The 19084-nt window shown below is 38.8% G+C and overlaps 1 protein-coding gene across 3 annotated transcripts in view; it reads left to right on the top strand.

Moving 5' to 3' along the window:
• Positions 1 to 19084, top strand: part of DOCK1 (dedicator of cytokinesis 1) — a 545102-nt gene that overhangs the window by 108747 nt on the left and 417271 nt on the right. For all 3 annotated transcript variants that reach the window (XM_037903703.2, XM_043551994.1, XM_027819633.3), the window contains exon 23: positions 3471 to 3579. In XM_037903703.2, coding sequence (XP_037759631.1) covers positions 3471 to 3579 — 109 coding nt within the window. The remainder of the gene's footprint in view (positions 1 to 3470; positions 3580 to 19084) is intronic.

Here is a 19084-nt window from a genome sequence, read left to right as displayed (position 1 = left end):
GGCGTTATTACCAATAATAACTTTTTAAATAAATAAATTATTATTGAACACGCTGACTGTGTTTTGTACTGCACAACAAACATACGCACATGCCCTCCGTATGCCAAGTTTACTACAGTCTCAGATAAATGTACGCGCCCTGCTCCAGCTGACGTCATTGGGAGTTGCAGGTGCTCAGGATTTACTAAGCACAAAGATTTTTTTTTTCTTGTCTTAACCAGCTTCATGTATCTATAAAATGTATTGATGGATACGGTCTGTTAAGCTTTACAGTTCCTTTTGGTAGGGGAACATCACAATTTCTTAGTTTATTCCTAAAATATAATTTTAATAATCTGTGCTGCACGGCCTACAATTCTAGTTGGGAAGCAAAGTTTTCAGAGCAAAATAGTACAGTATAATTTTTTTTTCATTTTCCCTAGTGTACTACTTTAATAGCTGCTTTATGGCGCCCAAGGAATATGCATTTTGTGCTAGAAATAATAGACATTAATTTTTAGTGTAATGTAACATGCACCACTTAAAAAAAAAAAAAAAAAAGTATCCCTGTTCCTCGTTTGGAATTTGTAATATAGATTCTGCATCGTGAGTTTTAAATAAATCTTATGTGATGTTTTCAAGTATGAAGAAATCAGGATAAGGTTTAAATATGTACAATGCCTACCTATAATGCTCCCATTGCCCTAGAAAGGCGGAACCATATGCTGAAGTTAGAAGTCTCTCTTCTGATGCAGTTTAATCAGCGGGTAAAGTAGAAGATAAAAAAAGGGAAGTGAACAAATATTGATAGGCAGCAAGTTTAAAACAAACAAAAGAAAGTATTTCTTCACACAACCACAGTCAACCTGTGGAACTCTTTGCCAGAGGATGTTGTGAAGGCCAAGACTCTAACATAGTTCAAAAGAGAACTACGTAAGTTCATGGAGGATAGGTCCATCAATGGCTATTAGCCAGGATGGGCAGGAATGGTGTCCCTAGCCTCTGTTTGCCAGAAGCTGGGAATGGACGACAGGGCATGGATCTCTTGATGATTACCTGTTCTGTTTATTCCCTCTGGGGCACCTGGCATTGGCCACTGTCGAAAGCCATGATACTGGACTAGGTGGACCTTTGAACTGACCCAGTATGGCCGTTCTTATGTTTTTTTGATAGCTACTGTGACAGATCATGATGACATGCAACAAAGGGGCATTTCAGCACCTGATGTAAATAGAACGTAGCTTGATGGAGAAAGAGGCCTGGGACTAAATGTCTCGAATAGGCCCATAGCCAATCAAAAACTGAATGTATAGTGCATGGGAAACATTTCTGGTGCTTCCCACAACCATTTTTATAAATACCACAATTTAAACTTGACAAGGATGTCATGCTTCGCTGGCCTTCTGCCCTTCTGTCTCCTATATACCATGCACCCTTAACTATTGTTTCCCTCTGTGGCATATATTAAACCTGTCTAGTCATACTTTCTTTAATTGAAGCTCTTTAAATGGGAAGAGCTCTCAGAAGTCTATTGACTGCATCCCTGCTAAATGTGAGCTATGGAGATTGTCACAGAACAAACAGTATGTTTTAAGTTTCTACAGGAAATTTGTTCATGGTAATGCTGCTTTCCTTTTGTTAGACATAGAAGCATTCCTCATCTCACCCTTCCTCCTTCATTCTAGGCAAAATCCATGTTGCATTTAAAATAGAAAGGAGGTTTGGGAATTGAGTCACTTTTTTGCCATATTTAGAGATTGGACCAAATTCTCTATCTGGGTTACGTCCTTTTTGCATCACTGAGGTGGCACAAAGGAGTTGTGATCTGGCCTTAAGCACCAACAGAGATCCTCTGGCATTGGAGGAACTCCCTGCTAGTGTATCTGGTCTGCAGAGTGGCCCCTGTGAATTAGTTCTGTTTCAATAGTTAAGCCTACACATTTACCCTAATTATATACTCATCTATAAACAGTACGAAGAAGTTAATAAACTATCACAAAAATCTATAATAACAAATGTTGTTAAAAAAGCAAAAAAATAAAAACAAAAAAACCTGAATTAGTCTAAACCAAAAAGGCTACTGATATAACTCAAAAACTATATTAAAATCATGCTGGTTAAACAAAAAGCAAGTCCAAAAATTAATAAACCAAAATTAGTGTGTCAGATATTAACCCTAATTAATAGACAAAATAAGAAGGGGATGGACTATTTCCCCATCACTTCCTTTTTAAATCCTTAAAAAAACCCATCTTTTATGAAAACCAATGGGGGGGGGGCTGTTGGATCAAGCCTCACCATCATGGCTACTACTCCCACCATCTCCTAAGACCCCAGACCTTCTTTTTCCTAATCCTGAAAAATGTCCTGACCAAACTGGGCCCCCTCAAAAAAAAAGAGAGAGAGAGAGACCCAAATAACATCTGTCAGCTCCTGCTGAATCCCAAATACCACCTAAAATAAAATGAAATCAAGATTTATCAGCAGCACAACAGCTCCAGCCCATTTCAACTAACATTTTTTTTTTTCCTCCAAAAAAAATTACTACCATCTTTAATACTATCTAAAAGGCTGTTCACAAGGAGTTCTAAAAACTCTCTCCAGTTAAAAAAAAGAAAAGGAACCAGGAATATTGTGAAAATAAATGCTTTATTTAATACTTTACGTGTCAAATATTGTAACCCTTTTTCTTTAATAAAAAGGCTGTTTAATGGTGTGTTTGCCATGTCCTAAGAAGGCTAAATTGCATGTATAGCAAATGTTTAACACTGTTGAATTTTAGACAGTAACTGAGTTATGTTAACACCTTTAGCCTATATATTCCATATCAATTAATGCAAACTCCCGTCTTCCCACGCAGGGTGTTTGCTGGTGGTGGAAAGGGGGTTGCCACATTAATTCTCCTCACATAGCGCCTATTAAGAACCTTACAACAGTGGCAGGATTTAAAGATGACTAGCACCACCTGTAAGTTAGGCTGGGTCTGGTCCTGAGAATCAGGGAGCTGGAACTGGCTTCCTGACATGCTCTTCCCACCTCCTTGCTTACTTCTGTGCTGAGTGAAGAAGTGAATCTAGCCCATTATTTTGCAGCTATGTGGAGTTGGGTGATAATGAGAGGGATTGATAGTATCTCAGTGATTTAGGATTCAGTGTTAAATCTCCATCTATTTGATGTTTTACCAGGGGAAGCTTTAAATTAGTAATAATCCATTTTAGGTCTGTGACTTGAATGGATTTCCTTTTGGTTAACTATTTGTTCTGTACCATTCTATACCAAACACTCCTGCCTGACTGATAAAAGTTGTAGAATTTAAGAACCCCTTTTCTTTTAAATGTCATGAGTAATACAAGGCCTTGTCAGTTGTCATTTGAACAAAAAATGACCGCTTTGGGAACAATTTTCATTGTTTTATACAATATTGCCAGGGTTTTTTTTTTTCCCCCTTATGGTTTATGCTTATATTACACAAGCAATTATTTGTTTCTCAGACTTTATGAAAACAAAGGAGAAGCAGACTTCATGGAATCCTTGCTGCAGCTATTTAAGTCTATCAATGAGATGATGAGTAGTGTCTCTGATCAAACTGTGATGGTGAAGGTAGGTGTTTCAAAGAAAAATGTCTTGGCTTTGCATTTGTATAATATGATAGCATGACTTAAATAATACATTTTCATTGCATTGGGAAGCAATAATTATGCAACTGATGCAGCATGAAATTGTATAGTGTGTGCCAATGGTGTATTTTACTTTGAACATAGTTAATACTTAATGCATTCTAGTAAAAGATGTGTCTGGCTGTATACTTAAACATACCTGATGTAGGTATGCAAGCCCCATCTTATACTAGTGCAGCACATATGCCCCAGGAGAAAGTGTAAGAACTCCACAGTAGGCAGATGTGGGATGATGTGCTCCTCATGTAGGTCTCATCCGGATCTCTAAAAGAGTACTTAATAAAATAACTTTTTATATTGTGAGGAACAGTGATGCTCAACAGAGGACAGTGTGGTGAATTTGCTACAGGTGATCTTGTTGCTGCTCCTTTCCTCTTACACATATGAGTGATGGGTCGCCAACAGGAAGATTCCGTGGTAGTTGGGAATGGCCGAGACATCCCTGCCACACAGCATTCCATATTTGTTTGAATAGCCCCTTAGAGTCAGGTGCCTCAGTTATCCCTTTTTTTGTTTGTTTCTTTCTGTGTTTGTATGTGTGGTTAATTTATTTTTCTGATTAGTTCAGGAAAGTCTTTTTCTGTCATTATAAAAGTCTCTAGTTTTGCTCTCCATGTAAAATATTACATATTTTTATGTAGCTATGTTTGTAATCAACATTTAATTATTTTATTTGGTGATCTTATCAGTGTTTTCAACTGGTAGACTAGTATTTTTATTGTATTTCAAATGTTATAATCAGGGGTACAACTCCTCAACACAGTGCATCCACAAAAAGAATGGAACCAGGCCAAAAATGTCACCAACTAAAATATTCTTAACAAAAGGAGTGGGGCAGAGACTTCCAATTCATTTGACCAATCCAGACTCTTTTTACCACCCTTTTGCCCTCTCCCAACAAGTGCTGGAGCACCAGTTGTCTCTCAGAACCAGCTTTGTGGACCTAGTCAGCATTTAATTTCCTGTGGTATCTTTCCTCAAAACTGTAGGATACAACTAACTTTCAGTTCATCCTTGCACTGTCCAGTGAATGGCAGGAATATGTATTAGGTATTTATGGCAATGTTGTTCTGCATTGGCAGCATGGTTTACACTGGTGCAACTCAGAGCATAATTATATCCCTGATCATCTTATCTGAGGATGAGGAAACTATGCTACTGAAAATTAGTAAGTTGCAGGACAAATTAACAGGTATTTTGGGAATGGACGTGATCTCCTTCCTCAGGTGCCAATCCTGTAATGAGCTTCAAGCAGGAAAACCCCTGCACTGAGCCCTGTTGGGAGTCATTGGGCACAAGTGTATCCACCCATGTGGTGGTCACTGTAGCATTCTAGTCTCAGAGGATGCTGTAAAATTTTGAAAAGTGGCCAGGTCCCACGATGAAAAGAGAATTTGCCATTTAGGAGCCTACATCTCATTGAAAGTTAGTGAGATGTAGGCTACTAAGTCACTTAGGTGCTTTAGAACAATTTACCTGGATTGTTTAAAGATTTAGAAAATAAAAATGATTCCTGAGTGTAACTTCTCAAATAGATAGTCCTCAGATGTGCCAGCCTCACGCTGTGTATACTTGGGGGATGCTTTAAGTTTAAGTTTAACCAATCTTTACTCCTTCCCCAATCCTGCGGTTGGCAAGCGGTTGAACTAGCGTCCAGTAGAAATTTCTCTAAGAATCATTCTGTTAGCCAGGGATCAGCAAAGCACATTTCGCATCAGCTTTCAGTGCTTTCCCAAACCCAGCTGGCCCCTGACATACACACTTTGCTGAGGGGGAATGGTTGGCATAAAGCTTTGCGCCATCTCTTAACTTGCCTGTTCTGGGGTTATCCTGAGTTGCCTTGTTCCAGGCTTGCCAGTTTATATCTCTCTAGGGTCAAGGATCTGGCCCAGAATATTTAAAATTAACTTTTGTATTCGTTGGTACAAAAATTATACTTGAGAAAGATATTTATCATGAGAGGACATGCGTGGATTTTTGGAGTTGTTTTGGTTACCTTTCTGGAGCTCTTCGGAGTTAATTTTACAAAAAGCGATTTTTCAAGCTGCATATATTTTTAAATTTTGATTTTTAACAATTAATGCATATGATTTAAAAACAGGTAATTCTGATCAAGACTGATTAGTTGAGTTTGTACAACTATTGGCTTAATGGGATATATTTGAAAACTTTGGTTTGACTTAACTAAATATAACTAATAAGAATGAGTGAAAATGCTTTCTCCTAGGCACCAAATAATTTTAAGTGATGTAACCTTGATTTCCTGAGTTAGTATAATACAAATTATATTTAGATGCAGTCACTTTGTTAATGCATATCAAAGCTTGTTTTGCAATCCATTGCCTGAAAAAAGTTAATTTCTCTCCATATATTTTTTGTGGATCTGTGACAGGGAATTTTAGGTTTCCTTTTGCACTTTCAAGTTAGCTTCCTTTAATACTATGGTAAATTAAAAACTATGGTTCATCCCACAAGAAACATTTTCTTTAGTTTTAAGGTGGGAAACAGAAAATCTGAATGCTGTAATTTTGAGCCACTGCAGCATGTTTGTGTCCTCGGTGGTAGTCTGTACAAATGCTGACTAGGCTGATCTTGCTAAGCTTGAGGGTTTGACAGGATCACAGCCCAAGGTAATACTCATGTAGCTGTATTGTATTTTCTGTTGAATACATGGGAGATAGAAGTAACCTTGAAATCACATTATGAATAAATCTAGTAAAAGCAGCTTTATTTCATCATATAAATAGCTTTCCTAATTGTACATGCTGGATGTTCAGTAACAATATACTCAATTTCTTGACTACACGACTAGGGATGCAATTTCAAATGAATGATTTAGAAAAACAGACACACATTAAATTAGGTGTTTTGTTCTATAGGATACCAAACTGGTTTCTGTTAATCTATACAGATTAAATTGTGTTTTTTCTCTTGTGTTTATGCAAAATACACGTAGTTTGATGTTTCATCAAATACTGTTTATTCAAAACACTAAGCAGAATACTGTAGTTGAACTAGTAGTATAAAATCCCTTTTTAAAAACAGCTGCTTTGACAGGTATTTGGGTTTTTTGCTTCTGCTGTTCCTTGTTGGTATAAATCCAAGAATGGATTGGAAATTGGGATTTTCTTCTGTTGTAAGATTTTGTTTTTGTTTACATAGAACTATCGTTTGGTTTTTACAGTGGTTTGCTACTGACTCTTTTTTGACTCTTTTATTCTTAAGTCCCATTTTTGTGTTTCCGAAAGGGTGGCTCAGTCTTCACAAGAGGCCTACATTATGAGCAAAAATAAAATCAATAAATAAAGTCCCCCATCTTTCATGTACTGCATTATTTAAAAGCTGTCAGAAGTGGTTTTAAACCACTTAGCGGGGCTATTCCATCTCATTTTCTATTTGCTCTAATATGGTAAAGAAATGCTTGTGCATTATAGACATTGGCTTTGCGGTTTAATATTAGTCTAATATCGAGAGGCAGAAGAGTGCCATGATGCAACATAATGCTCTAACATTTGTGTCCTTTAATGTAGCTTTATGCTAACGTGACAGATTATTAGTTTGTTAAATTCTGGGGTTTCAGCATAACATTTTCGTAGTGGATTGTCCTCTGTGTGTCGTACATTCCTCAAATCTGGAAACATAAATTCATGATAAATCCGCTGAGTAGAGCAACGTTTCATTATATTACTTTCAAGAAAAAAAGATGATTATTGCAACTATACAAATATAAAACATGCTTCAGTTCTACTACATTGTTAAGGTTTTTTCTTCCACACCTTGTTACATTTGGTGATCTAGTGTGTTGAAAAGGTCATTTACCAAGGTGGTCTAGATTTCTTTGGGGACTGGTGATAGAATATGTACAAAGGATTAATGCTGGTTGTGACAAAGTAAACTGTCACAAGGAAAAAGGAAAAACTCAAGGTCTTTCAGGGGCCGAATGTACAAGGAAGCAAGATATAGAAAGTATTCATCTAAATCAGGATTAGAACTATGCCGTGGTGCAGGTGGCATCACCCAATGACAGAGGGAAGAAGGGAGCCTGGGATAGTAGTGAGCTTTGGGAAAATATGCTGTCGGTGAGAGGATTCTGGAACCTATAAAAATCTCTTTTAAGACAGTACATAGAAGGAGAGACAGCACCAGGGAAGGGTGTTCTTCTACAGGAATGCTAGGGGAAACAACACCAGAGAATGGCATGCTAAAGGTAGCACCAGCTCAAAGTGAAACATCCATCCAAGATACTAATGTGATCCCCATCACTGTTGTATCTGAGCCCCTGACAGTCTGTGTGTACTTAAAAAGAAAAGCAGTACTTGTGGCACCTTAGAGACTAACCAATTTATTTGAGCATAAGCTTTCGTGAGCTACAGCTCACTTCATCGGATGTAGACTGTGGAAAGTGTAGAAGATCTTTTTATATACACACAAAGCAGGAAAAAATACCTCCTCCCACCCAACTCTCCTGCTGGTAATAGCTTATCTAAAGTGATCACTCTCCTTACAATGTGTATGATAATCAAGGTGGGCCATTTCCAGCACAAATCCAGGTTTTCTCACACACACCCTCCCCCCCCACAAACCCACTCTCCTGCTGGTAATAGCTTATCTAAAGTGACCACTCTCCTTACAATGTGTATGATAATCAAGGTGGGCCATTTCCAACACAAATCCAGGGTTTAACAAGAACGTCTGGGGGGCGGGAGGGTAGGAAAAAACAAGGGGAAATAGGTTACCTTGCATAATGACTTAGCCACTCCCAGTCTCTATTCAAGCCTAAGTTAATTGTATCCAATTTGCAAATGAATTCCAATTCAACAGTTTCTCGCTGGAGTCTGGATTTGAAGTTTTTTTGTTGTAATATAGCAACTTTCATGTCTGTAATTGCGTGACCAGAGAGATTGAAGTGTTCTCCGCCTGGTTTATGAATGTTATAATTCTTGACATCTGATTTGTGTCCATTTATTCTTTTACGTAGAGACTGTCCAGTTTGACCAATGTACATGGCAGAGGGGCATTGCTGACACATGATGGCATATATCACATTGGTGGATGTACAGGTGAATGAGCCTCTGATAGTGTGGCTGATGTTATTAGGCCCTGTGATGGTGTCCCCTGAATAGATATGTGGACACGGTCGGCAACGGGCTTTGTTGCAAGGATAGGTTCCTGGGTTAGTGGTTCTGTTGTGTGGTATATGGTTGCTGGTGAGTATTTGCTTCAGGTTGGGGGGCTGTCTGTAGGCAAGGACTGGCCCGTCTCCCAAGATTTGTGAAAGTGTTGGGTCATCCTTCTGGATAGGTTGTAGATCCTTAATAATGCGTTGGAGGGGTTTTAGTTGGGGGCTGAAGGTGACGGCTAGTGGCGTTCTGTTATTTTCTTTGTTAGGCCTGTCCTGTAGTAGGTTACTTCTGGGAACTCTTCTGGCTCTATCAATCTGTTTCTTCACTTCTGCAGGTGGGTATTGTATTTGTAAGAATGCTTGATAGAGATCTTGTAGGTGTTTGTCTCTGTCTGAGGGGTTGGAGCAAATGCGGTTGTATCGCAGAGCTTGGCTGTAGACGATGGATCATGTGGTGTGGTCAGGGTGAAAGCTGGAGGCATGTAGGTAGGAATAGCGGTCAGTAGGTTTCCGGTATAGGGTGGTGTTTATGTGACCATTGTTTATTAGCACTGTAGTGTCCAGGAAGTGGATCTCTTGTGTGGACTGGACCAGGCTGAGGTTGATGGTGGGATGGAAATTGTTGAAATCATGGTGGAATTCCTCAAGGGCTTCTTTTCCATGGGTCCAGATGATGAAGATGTCATCAATATAGCGCAAGTAGAGTAGGGGCGTTAGGGGATGAGAGCTGAGGAAGCGTTGTTCTAAGTCAGCCATAAAAATGTTGGCATACTGTGGGGCCATGCGGGTACCCATAGCAGTGCCGCTGATTTGAAGGTATACATTGTCCCCAAATGTAAAATAGTTATGGGTAAGGACAAAGTCACAGAGTTCAGCCACCAGGTTAGCCGTGACATTATCGGGGATAGTGTTCTTGATGGCTTGTAGTCCATCTTTGTGTGGAATGTTGATGTAGAGGGCTTCTACATCCATAGTGGCCAGGATGGTGTTATCAGGAAGATCACCGCTGGATTGTAGCTTGCTCAGGAAGTCAGTGGTGTCTCGAAGGTAGCTGGGAGTGCTGGTAGCGTAGGGCCTGAGGAGGGAGTCTACATAGCCAGACAATCCTGCTGTCAGGGTGCCAATGCCTGAGATGATGGGGCACCCAGGTTTTCCAGGTTTATGGATCTTGGGTAGTAGATAGAATATCCCAGGTCGAGGTTCCAGGGGTGTGTCTGTGTGGATTTGATCTTGTGCTTTTTCAGGGAGTTTCTTGAGCAAATGCTGTAGTTTCTTTTGGTAACTCTCAGTGGGATCAGAGGGTAATGGCTTGTAGAAAGTGGTGTTGGAGAGCTGCCGAGCAGCCTCTTGTTAATATTCCGACCTATTCATGACGACAACAGCACCTCCTTTGTCAGCCTTTTTGATTATGATGTCAGAGTTGTTTCTGAGGCTGTGGATGGCATTGTGTTCCGCACGGCTGAGGTTATGGGGCAAGTGATGCTGCTTTTCCACAATTTCAGCCCGTGCACGTCGGCGGAAGCGCTCTATGTAGAAGTCCAGTCTGCTGTTTCGACCTTCAGGAGAAGTCCACCTAGAATCCTTCTTTTTGTAGTGTTGGTAGGAAGGTCTCTGTGGATTAGTATGTTGTTCAGAGGTATGTTGGAAATATTCCTTGAGTCGGAGACGTCGAAAATAGGATTCTAGGTCACCACAGAACTGTATCATGTTTGTGGGGGTGGAGGGGCAGAAGGAGAGGCCCCGAGATAGGACAGCTGCTTCTGCTGGGCTGAGAGTGTAGTTGGGTAGGTTAACAATATTGCTGGGTGGGTTGAGGGAACCATTGCTGTGGCCCCTTGTGGCATGTAGTAGTTTAGAAAGTTTAGTGTCCTTTTTCTTTTGTAGAGAAGCAAAGTGTGTGTTGTAAATGGCTTGTCTAGTTTTAGTAAAGTCCAGCCACGAGGAAGTTTGTGTGGAAGGTTGGTTTTTTATGAGAGTATCCATTTTTGAGAGCTCATTCTTTATCTTTCCCTGTTTGCCGTAGAGGATGTTGATCAGGTGGTTCCGCAGTTTCTTTGAGAGCGTGTGGCACAAGCTGTCAGCATAGTCTGTGTGGTATGTAGATTGTAATGGATTTTTTACCTTCAGTCCTTTTGGTACGATGTCCATCTGTTTGCATTTGGAAAGGAAGATGATGTCTGTCTGTATCTGTACAAGTTTTTTCATGCAGTTGATAGATTTCCACTCCATACGGCTAAATGCAGTGCCTTGCATAATGACAGGTTTCAGAGTAACAGCCGTGTTAGTCTGTCACCTACTACAGAACAGGCCTAACAAAGAAAATAACAGAACACCACTAGCCGTCACCTTCAGCCCCCAACTAAAACCCTTCGAACGCATTATTAAGGATCTGCAGCCTATCCTGAAGGATGACCCAACACTCTCACAAATCTTGGGAGACAGGCCAATCCTTGCCTACAGACAGCCCCCCAACCTGAAGCAAATACTCACCAGCAACCACATACCACACAACAGAACCACTAACCCAGGAACCTATCCTTGCAACAAAGCCCGTTGCCGACTGTGCCCACATATCTATTCAGGGGACACCATCACAGGGCCTAATAACATCAGCCACACTATCAGAGGCTCGTTCACCTGCACATCCACCAATGTGATATATGCCATCACGTGCCAGCAATGCCCCTCTGCCATGTACATTGGTCAAACTGGACAGTCTCTACGTAAAAGAATAAATGGACACAAATCAGATGTCAAGAATTATAACATTCATAAACCAGGCGGAGAACACTTCAATCTCTCTGGTCACGCAATTACAGACATGAAAGTTGCTATATTACAACAAAAAAACTTCAAATCCAGACTCCAGCGAGAAACTGTTGAATTGGAATTCATTTGCAAATTGGATACAATTAACTTAGGCTTGAATAGAGACTGGGAGTGGCTAAGTCATTATGCAAGGTAACCTATTTCCCCTTGTTTTTTCCTATCCCTCCGTCTCCCAGACGTTCTTGTTAAACCCTGGATTTGTGTTGGAAATGGCCCACCTTGATTATCATACACATTGTAAGGAGAGTGATCACTTTAGATAAGCTATTACCAGCAGGAGAGTCGGGTGGGAGGAGGTATTTTTTCATGATTTGTGTGTATATAAAAAGATCTTCTACACTTTCCACAGTATGCATCCGATGAAGTGAGCTATAGCTCACGAAAGCTTATGCTCAGATAAATTGGTTAGTCTCTAAGGTGCCACAAGTACTCCTTTTCTTTTTGCGAATACAGACTAACATGGCTGTTACTCTGAAACCTGTGTGTACTTATCCTCTCAACACTTCTGTGGGGTAGGGAAGTCCCATTTATCTCCATTTTTAACAGGTGGGGAGCTGAGGTGCAGAGACATGTGTGACTTGCCCAAAGTCACACAACTTTGGTCTCCCAAGATCTAGGCTAGTACCATAACAACTGGACCATTCTGCATCTTATTTTAGGTTGCTAAATGACAATTGCATGTCCTTTAAACAAAAGCCGAGCACCTATAGAACTTAATAGTTAAAATCAATCTTCTTGTAAATATCACACTGCTCTCAAAAAGCCCATCAACACAGTAGGCCTGATTTTCAGTTACATTGATGGGAGTTGTATGTATTCAGTACCTTAAAGTGAGGCCAACTCTTCTTATCAAACGTTACTGATGAAAGAGGTAGTACTTACTGTGGGGTATGAGCTAAGACTGTAGTACTGAAATAAATATAAATATATATTTGAATATATACATATATTTATCTGATGAGAATTCTTTTTCATGTGGGCAAAATAAGTCAGATGTCCCCATGGAAGGACAAACAACAAAAATTATAAGTTTGCTTAATTGCATCCAGTTTTCTTCAAACATATTTTATGTCTGAGTTTTCAAGGAGGTTTAATTACACTGTATTTAGAGGAGTCGTAACAAGTCAAATTCCTCCTCAGGGCCTGTCTTTTGAAGTGACATATGCAAGATATAGGCCAACCAGTAATGACTAGGTGTGTCATACCAGGGCACAACCCAGCCCAACTAGTGGAGGGCTTTGTCACCCCTGCCCTGCAGCCACTGCTTACTAACAGCCTTCCAGTACATAAGCCACCCTGAGTGTCTGTGTGTAACTGCAGCCTGCCAGTTACACCAGGACTGTCACAAGCCTTGGTTATACAGCAGGGTGTATTTGCCACCAGTCCCGGATCTTACCCCAGAAATGTATGCCCTGTACTGCCCAGCTCTCTCCTGGACAGTACAAATATATTAAGTCCATTGTTCCTCTAAGAGAATAAGATGCCAGTTTATTATCTTAAATAGAGTTACCCTGGCACTTCATCTTAAACACACTGGATTAGGTAAAACAGTTAAACACATTTATTAACTACAAAGAGAGAGATTTTAAGTGAATACAGGTAACAAGGCGTAAAAGTCAGAAATGCCTACAAGAAAAATAAAGATAAAATGCTTAATAGTGTCTAACTTAATGAACTATATTAGATTCAAACAAAATTTCTCACCACATACTTCCAGCAAGTTTACTGACCAGACTCTTCAGGTCAGGACCACCCTTCATCCTGAGAGTCCACTGGCAATGTTCCTTTGTCGTCTTAGATGCAATGCCGAGAGAGAGGGGGAGTCTGCTCCTTTTTTTTTTTTTTTTTTTTTTTAGTTTCAGTCCCTCTCTTGAAAAACCATTTCCAGCTGGAAACTAGGAGACAAAGAGTCTGTGGGGAAAGATCTTCCTCGCTGTTTTTTTTTGGTACCTGTTTGAGCTTCCTTTGTTTTCCTTCCTGCTTGATGACTCTGTTTACTGCTTAAATGCAAATTAAGGCAAGCACAGGTTCCATTGTTTAGGACAGACCTGATTGCCAACTTCTGCTTGGTCAGAGCTGTGGGGTTTGTATTATAAGATTCCCCTTCAGATATAGTGTCGCCACACATATTTTATCAGGACAATACTGAGCAGCAAACTTTGTTTTCAAACGATACCTTATAAAGCATACATTGCACAAAGGTTATTACAGTAGAGTGTGAATACAGGAGTATATTCTGTCACACTAGGTTATTGGCAAAAGTCTTCCCAGTACTTCTAAATGGTTCCTAACCATCAAATATGGCAATTTTCATGATAAACACAATTTTCTAATGGGGAAGGGGCTGAAATAGGAAACTTAAAAATTAAGAGGCTAGTGCTTACTTTCATCATGGAAATTTAAAAATTAAAACTAGTTTTATCTTTGCCACTAATAGTTTCAGGTAGGCTACTACTGAAATAATTGTTTGGCACTATAAAAGTCTTGTAAATTTTTAAAATGTTTGGAGAAATGATTTAATGATTATTCAAATTATTTTATTTTTAAATGCCTTAAAAGGCCTCAAAGGATGACATGCAGAGATGTTCGTGATGATTGTAGAAATAACCTGTAATTTCCTGGTGCAACTATACAATATAAGAAATTCAGCCTGCATATTGCATGTACTAAGAACTGTGACTACCAATTACTGGTTACTTTAAACTATTTAAAGCGAACATTGGACTTTTTTGGACCGTATTATTTTCCTTTACTTGTCTTTATTTCCTGGCATAGTTAATTACCCTTTGCCATAGTTTACAAGGGTTTCAACATGGTAGTGTCATCAATTTTTTCATTAAGAAGAAGTAATTCCTCTTCTTCATCTTTGTTTACAGTCTGATGAAAAGCCCACTAAAGTTTTTACTGACCATGGATCAGTCACTTAATCACATCCCCTTAAAAATTTCACATCTGTGATACGCTTTGCAGAACTACCAAGATGTGCAAATGCTTTAAACTGAATAACCACATAAGCACATGTCTGTTCTTCTGCTTTCCTACCCCATTCTCTCTCTACTACTTTGTTTCCCTCATTTGTTGTGTTATATCTAAAATTTAGCTTGCAAGCAATTTAAGGTAAGTACTTTATTTATTTTCTGTGAAGTACTCATCCATTTCTTGTGTGGTATAAAATAATCATTTATCACAATGTAGTTGTTTGAAATTATCCAAATCAAATAGATCTACAGTAATAGTGCAAATATACCAGAGATGGGTATTTCTAATTCTGTATGCTAGTGCTTACTTCCTAATGAGATCACTTAATGATTGTTAGTGTCTAAGGTGCCACGAGTACTCCTTTTATTTTTGCGGATACAGACTCACATGGCTGCTACTCTGAAACCTGGTAAAATTCTATTCAGTGTTAAAAATTCTGGAATTGAAGCATTTTGTTTTTGTGCTTCCTAGTGCTCTTTTTCGTATGTGTTTAGGTTTTTTTTTTTATATGGAAATAGGTCTTTTCTTTAGACTAATTAAAACCTGTAGTTTCTGTGAGTATGAGAACAGGGATCTGAACCTTGGCCCCGTGCTGCACAAGTGTGTTAGTAATTCTAATTTAAAATGTTAATTTTAAGAATTTAATAAACTACTTAATTGTTTGGAGTTGTTCCTGATGTTGTATCAGTATCTGAAGACTATTTGTCATTTTATGAAATTAATATGCACTCTTTATTTCAGCATCTGGGAATAATTTAGATTGTAATGATGTTTCTGGTATTGTTGGGATCTATTTTCAGCTGCACCTTTTTAACAGAGTAAAAGTTAGGTTCACAGCTTAGCTTTTATAAAAGTTAGTATTTAGATAGAGTAACTTAAATGGGATTTTTTTTTAAAACTAATTTAGATTCACTTTTCTGTGGCTGTGTTGCCTAACCATATCATTCCTGCCAGGAAATTCGTTCATCAGATTATTTATGGAAAGAAAACACCAAAATGACATGCACACAATGAAAGCAGATTTAATATTTTATTTGAACAAATTTATTTTTTATTAGTACAAATGTTTTGAAGTATTTACCCAACTCTAGTTCAGTGCTGAAATTGAGAATTGTTTTTAGAACCCCTTTCTATTTAACTAGTGATAAATATTTTTTATTGTTTGTTCCATCTTTGTATCAGTCATAATATTTTAAGAGTCATGAATGTATATCATTGTGTAGTTCAGTGTAAAACAAAATTGTGCATTTGCATTTCAGAAGAGTACATGAATTGATTTTATTCTAAGATTAGTTTCTTGTGCATGCTGTTTGACTTTCTCTTTGCACTAAAGTTCATATCTTTTCAAATTAATTGTCCTTTTTGTCAATACTGCTCCCTCTTGATTTCTGCTGGTTTTCTACTGTTAAGAACATTTCTACGCTCATTTGCAGCCGTGCATTGCTACTGGGGGCACAAAGTTGAAGTAATTGATCATAAATTGGCCCAACGGAGGGAGGAACTCTGCCAACCCTGACTCAGCTCAGCAGTCTGAAATTTCACACGATAAATATTTCTCACATGAATACATTCTTACATATACTTGAAATTAGTTCTAAATGTCAGTTGTCAATAAAAACTTATTTTCAAAATCATTTTACAGTTTAGTCATGCTGGGAAGTGCTTACCTTTTGAACTTTCAGATTACAGGGCTGAGAAGTGAGTTTATTTTTTCCCCAGGTAATTTGAAAGCATCATATGGGATGAATTTGACAGAAATCACAGTGAAAATGTTGCACTATGGAGTGGTCAGCCAGTTCTAGGTTTTGGGTAGCCCTGTGTGAAATAACATTTGGGGCCCCATCAACAGTTCCCACGTACTACTGTGGAAATATGAGACACAGTTTTCCAATTCAAACTGGAACAGGTGCAAAGGAGGACTACTAGGGTGATTGGGGAAAGGAGATTATCTTACCTGAGGAAGCTAAGGAAGTTTGGCTTGTTTAGCCTACCAAAACAAAAGCTGTGAGTTGGTAGGATTGCTCTCGCGAGACACATCAGAGAGGGAGAAACGCTTTTTAAACAAAAATGTTGGCTCAAGAACAGATGGGTATAAACTAGCCATGATTAAATTTGGGCTGGAAATTAAAAGAAGATTTCTAAACATCTATGGAGTGAGGTTCTGGAACAGCCTCCCACTAGGAGCAGTACAAGCAAGCAATCTAACTAGTTTTAAGATGGAGTTTGATAAATTTATGAATGGAATTATATGATGGGATTTCTTGTGATAATAGGAGACTGGATTTGATGAACCAGGTGGTCCCTTTCAATCCTATGTTCTGATTTTTTTTCTTTTCCAGCCTGGCTTAGACTTCCCTGAGTCTGTGATGAACCAACTGCTGCTTATTTGTAAGGCTCTTTGGACTTAGGTGGACCCCAGATAGCAACTGGGAAGACTGGAGATGAAGGCAAAGTGAAGCTTTCTATGCACGATATGAGAGGGCAGTTGGGAAATTCAGTAGAGAGAAGAGATGGGAGGAAGAAGTGGGGATGAAAACACACCCTTTTTAGTGGCTGAATGTAGGGTTGGCAATAGCAGACTCTAGTTTGGGCTATCCTTATGCAATTCTTAATATCATTTTAATGTCTAAACACTACAGTGATAAATGCTCCATATATTTTTAAGATAAACTATCTGCCACAGCTCTCTGTCACAAGCTTCATAATGGCAGCCTGGGAATTGAGAATACTGTTCTCTCTCTCGAGGCTTTTCTGTGCATGTAGTGTATACACCAAAATGACTCTCCCTCTTTGCTTTGTAGAATTTATGAGAAATAAACACTGGTGATTGATCTATTCGTGTTAGGTTTATATAAAGAATGGAGTCTTCTAGTTCTTCAAAAAGATGCAGTAAAAGATGGCTTTGGAATTTTAAAATTATTTGATCTGAAATCAGTCTAATTGTCCTTTAGTTATTTAATTTCCAAATTGTGTTTCCACATGGTCTTTGATTTTTTGTCAGTAATGGATAGAACACCAGGAGAAAAATCATTAAATCTTTTTTGCTTCTCCTGATGTTAAGACAATAACTCAGTGCCTGTGTTTAATAGTCATTGAAATGGTTGTCCTTGTGCATTTCTCATTGGTTTTCCATGGAACAAATTAAAGTCTACTTAATTAAAGCTGGAACACTGATAGTAGCTTGCTTCAGGGCAGTGACAGCTATCAAAATGTGCCAGGCAGCAAGTTGATGCTCATTATATACTCTTTTTAAGATTACTGCTTTGATACAATGTTACAAGGATGATCTTGAGTCAGCCAGTATGAGGTCAGGCCAGTATTGCTGGTCCCTACCTGAACTTTCAGTTCTCCCAGTTTTCTATGAAGGGGATTTTCTATATATTTTTTTCTATATCTCTGTCACTAGTTGCTTAATTTATTTGTTTTAGTGGAAATATCACTATTTAAAACAGTAAAGTATTCTGATGCCATGTACGTGTCTCCCCCTTCCCTCCTCCACTGAAAAGACCTTCTCTTTTTGTTAAAGGGAAGATTTTTATATTATGTAGATTACTTGATCACTAGCCAACCTCTGCCTGAGAGCCTAGAAGTTCCATGATAGATAAATGTATGAGCCAAAAAGGAACTTACTTTGGAGACATTCTGGTTTGACTAATTGGTGGACCTCAAGATAAGAAACCTCTAGCTAGCCATAAACAAGACGTATTAGGCCCAAAGGGACATTGAGACTGAATTATTTTCCTTTCCCTAGCGAAAAATTAGTGTGACATGTTATGTAACTCCAGGCATATGCAAAAAATATATAACACTCTAACCTTGTAATTGAGTTAGATATGTTCAGACATGACCATATTTTCTGTGGTGATTTGAGGAATCTGTCTATGTACATCATCTTATAAATTCTGGTTGATATGAAATTGTGGAATCATAGAATGACTCTGTATGTGGAATCTTCCATTTGGTCACAGCAGCTGTGTCACATATTTACTGGACCAGGGATAATGGTCAATTGTTAGCCTTAATGGTTGCCTATTGAGTTTAAAAACCTTGGGGACAACTGGTTGATCAAAGCCAGGGCAGCCAGTTTTCTCCAACTTCCCCGAAAGGTGCTCAGTTTTAGCGAGTGGAAAATTCCTAGCCGCAGAACAAAGAAACCAGGTATTTCTGGTGCGACATATACCTTCAAGAGACACACTGGATGCTTTGTGCTAGAGAAGAAAAGAAGAAGCTGGTGTACTTTCATAGTGGTGGTGGGGTGTCCTGTTTAACTGCAGGATCAGCTGAGGAACAAGGAAGCTAGCTGACCTAGAGAGGGAGAGAAACTCCATGATTAAGGGAAGAAGCCATGAACTGCAGGAGAAGGATCCTAGCCACCCCAGAGAATTCTCCAGAGTGGTGAGGAAAATGAGGCAGGGAAACAAATATAAGTGTATATTATTTTATTTTGTACAGATCTGTGTATTTCTTGTGTAGTCTACTAAGTAATGAGTAATTTCTT

The sequence above is a fragment of the Chelonia mydas genome, chromosome 7 (genome assembly GCF_015237465.2).
Source record: "Chelonia mydas isolate rCheMyd1 chromosome 7, rCheMyd1.pri.v2, whole genome shotgun sequence".
Taxonomy (NCBI): Eukaryota; Metazoa; Chordata; order Testudines; family Cheloniidae; genus Chelonia; species Chelonia mydas.
The sequence above is the reverse complement of the archived record's forward strand: the minus strand, read 5'-3'. Positions and strand labels throughout refer to the sequence as shown.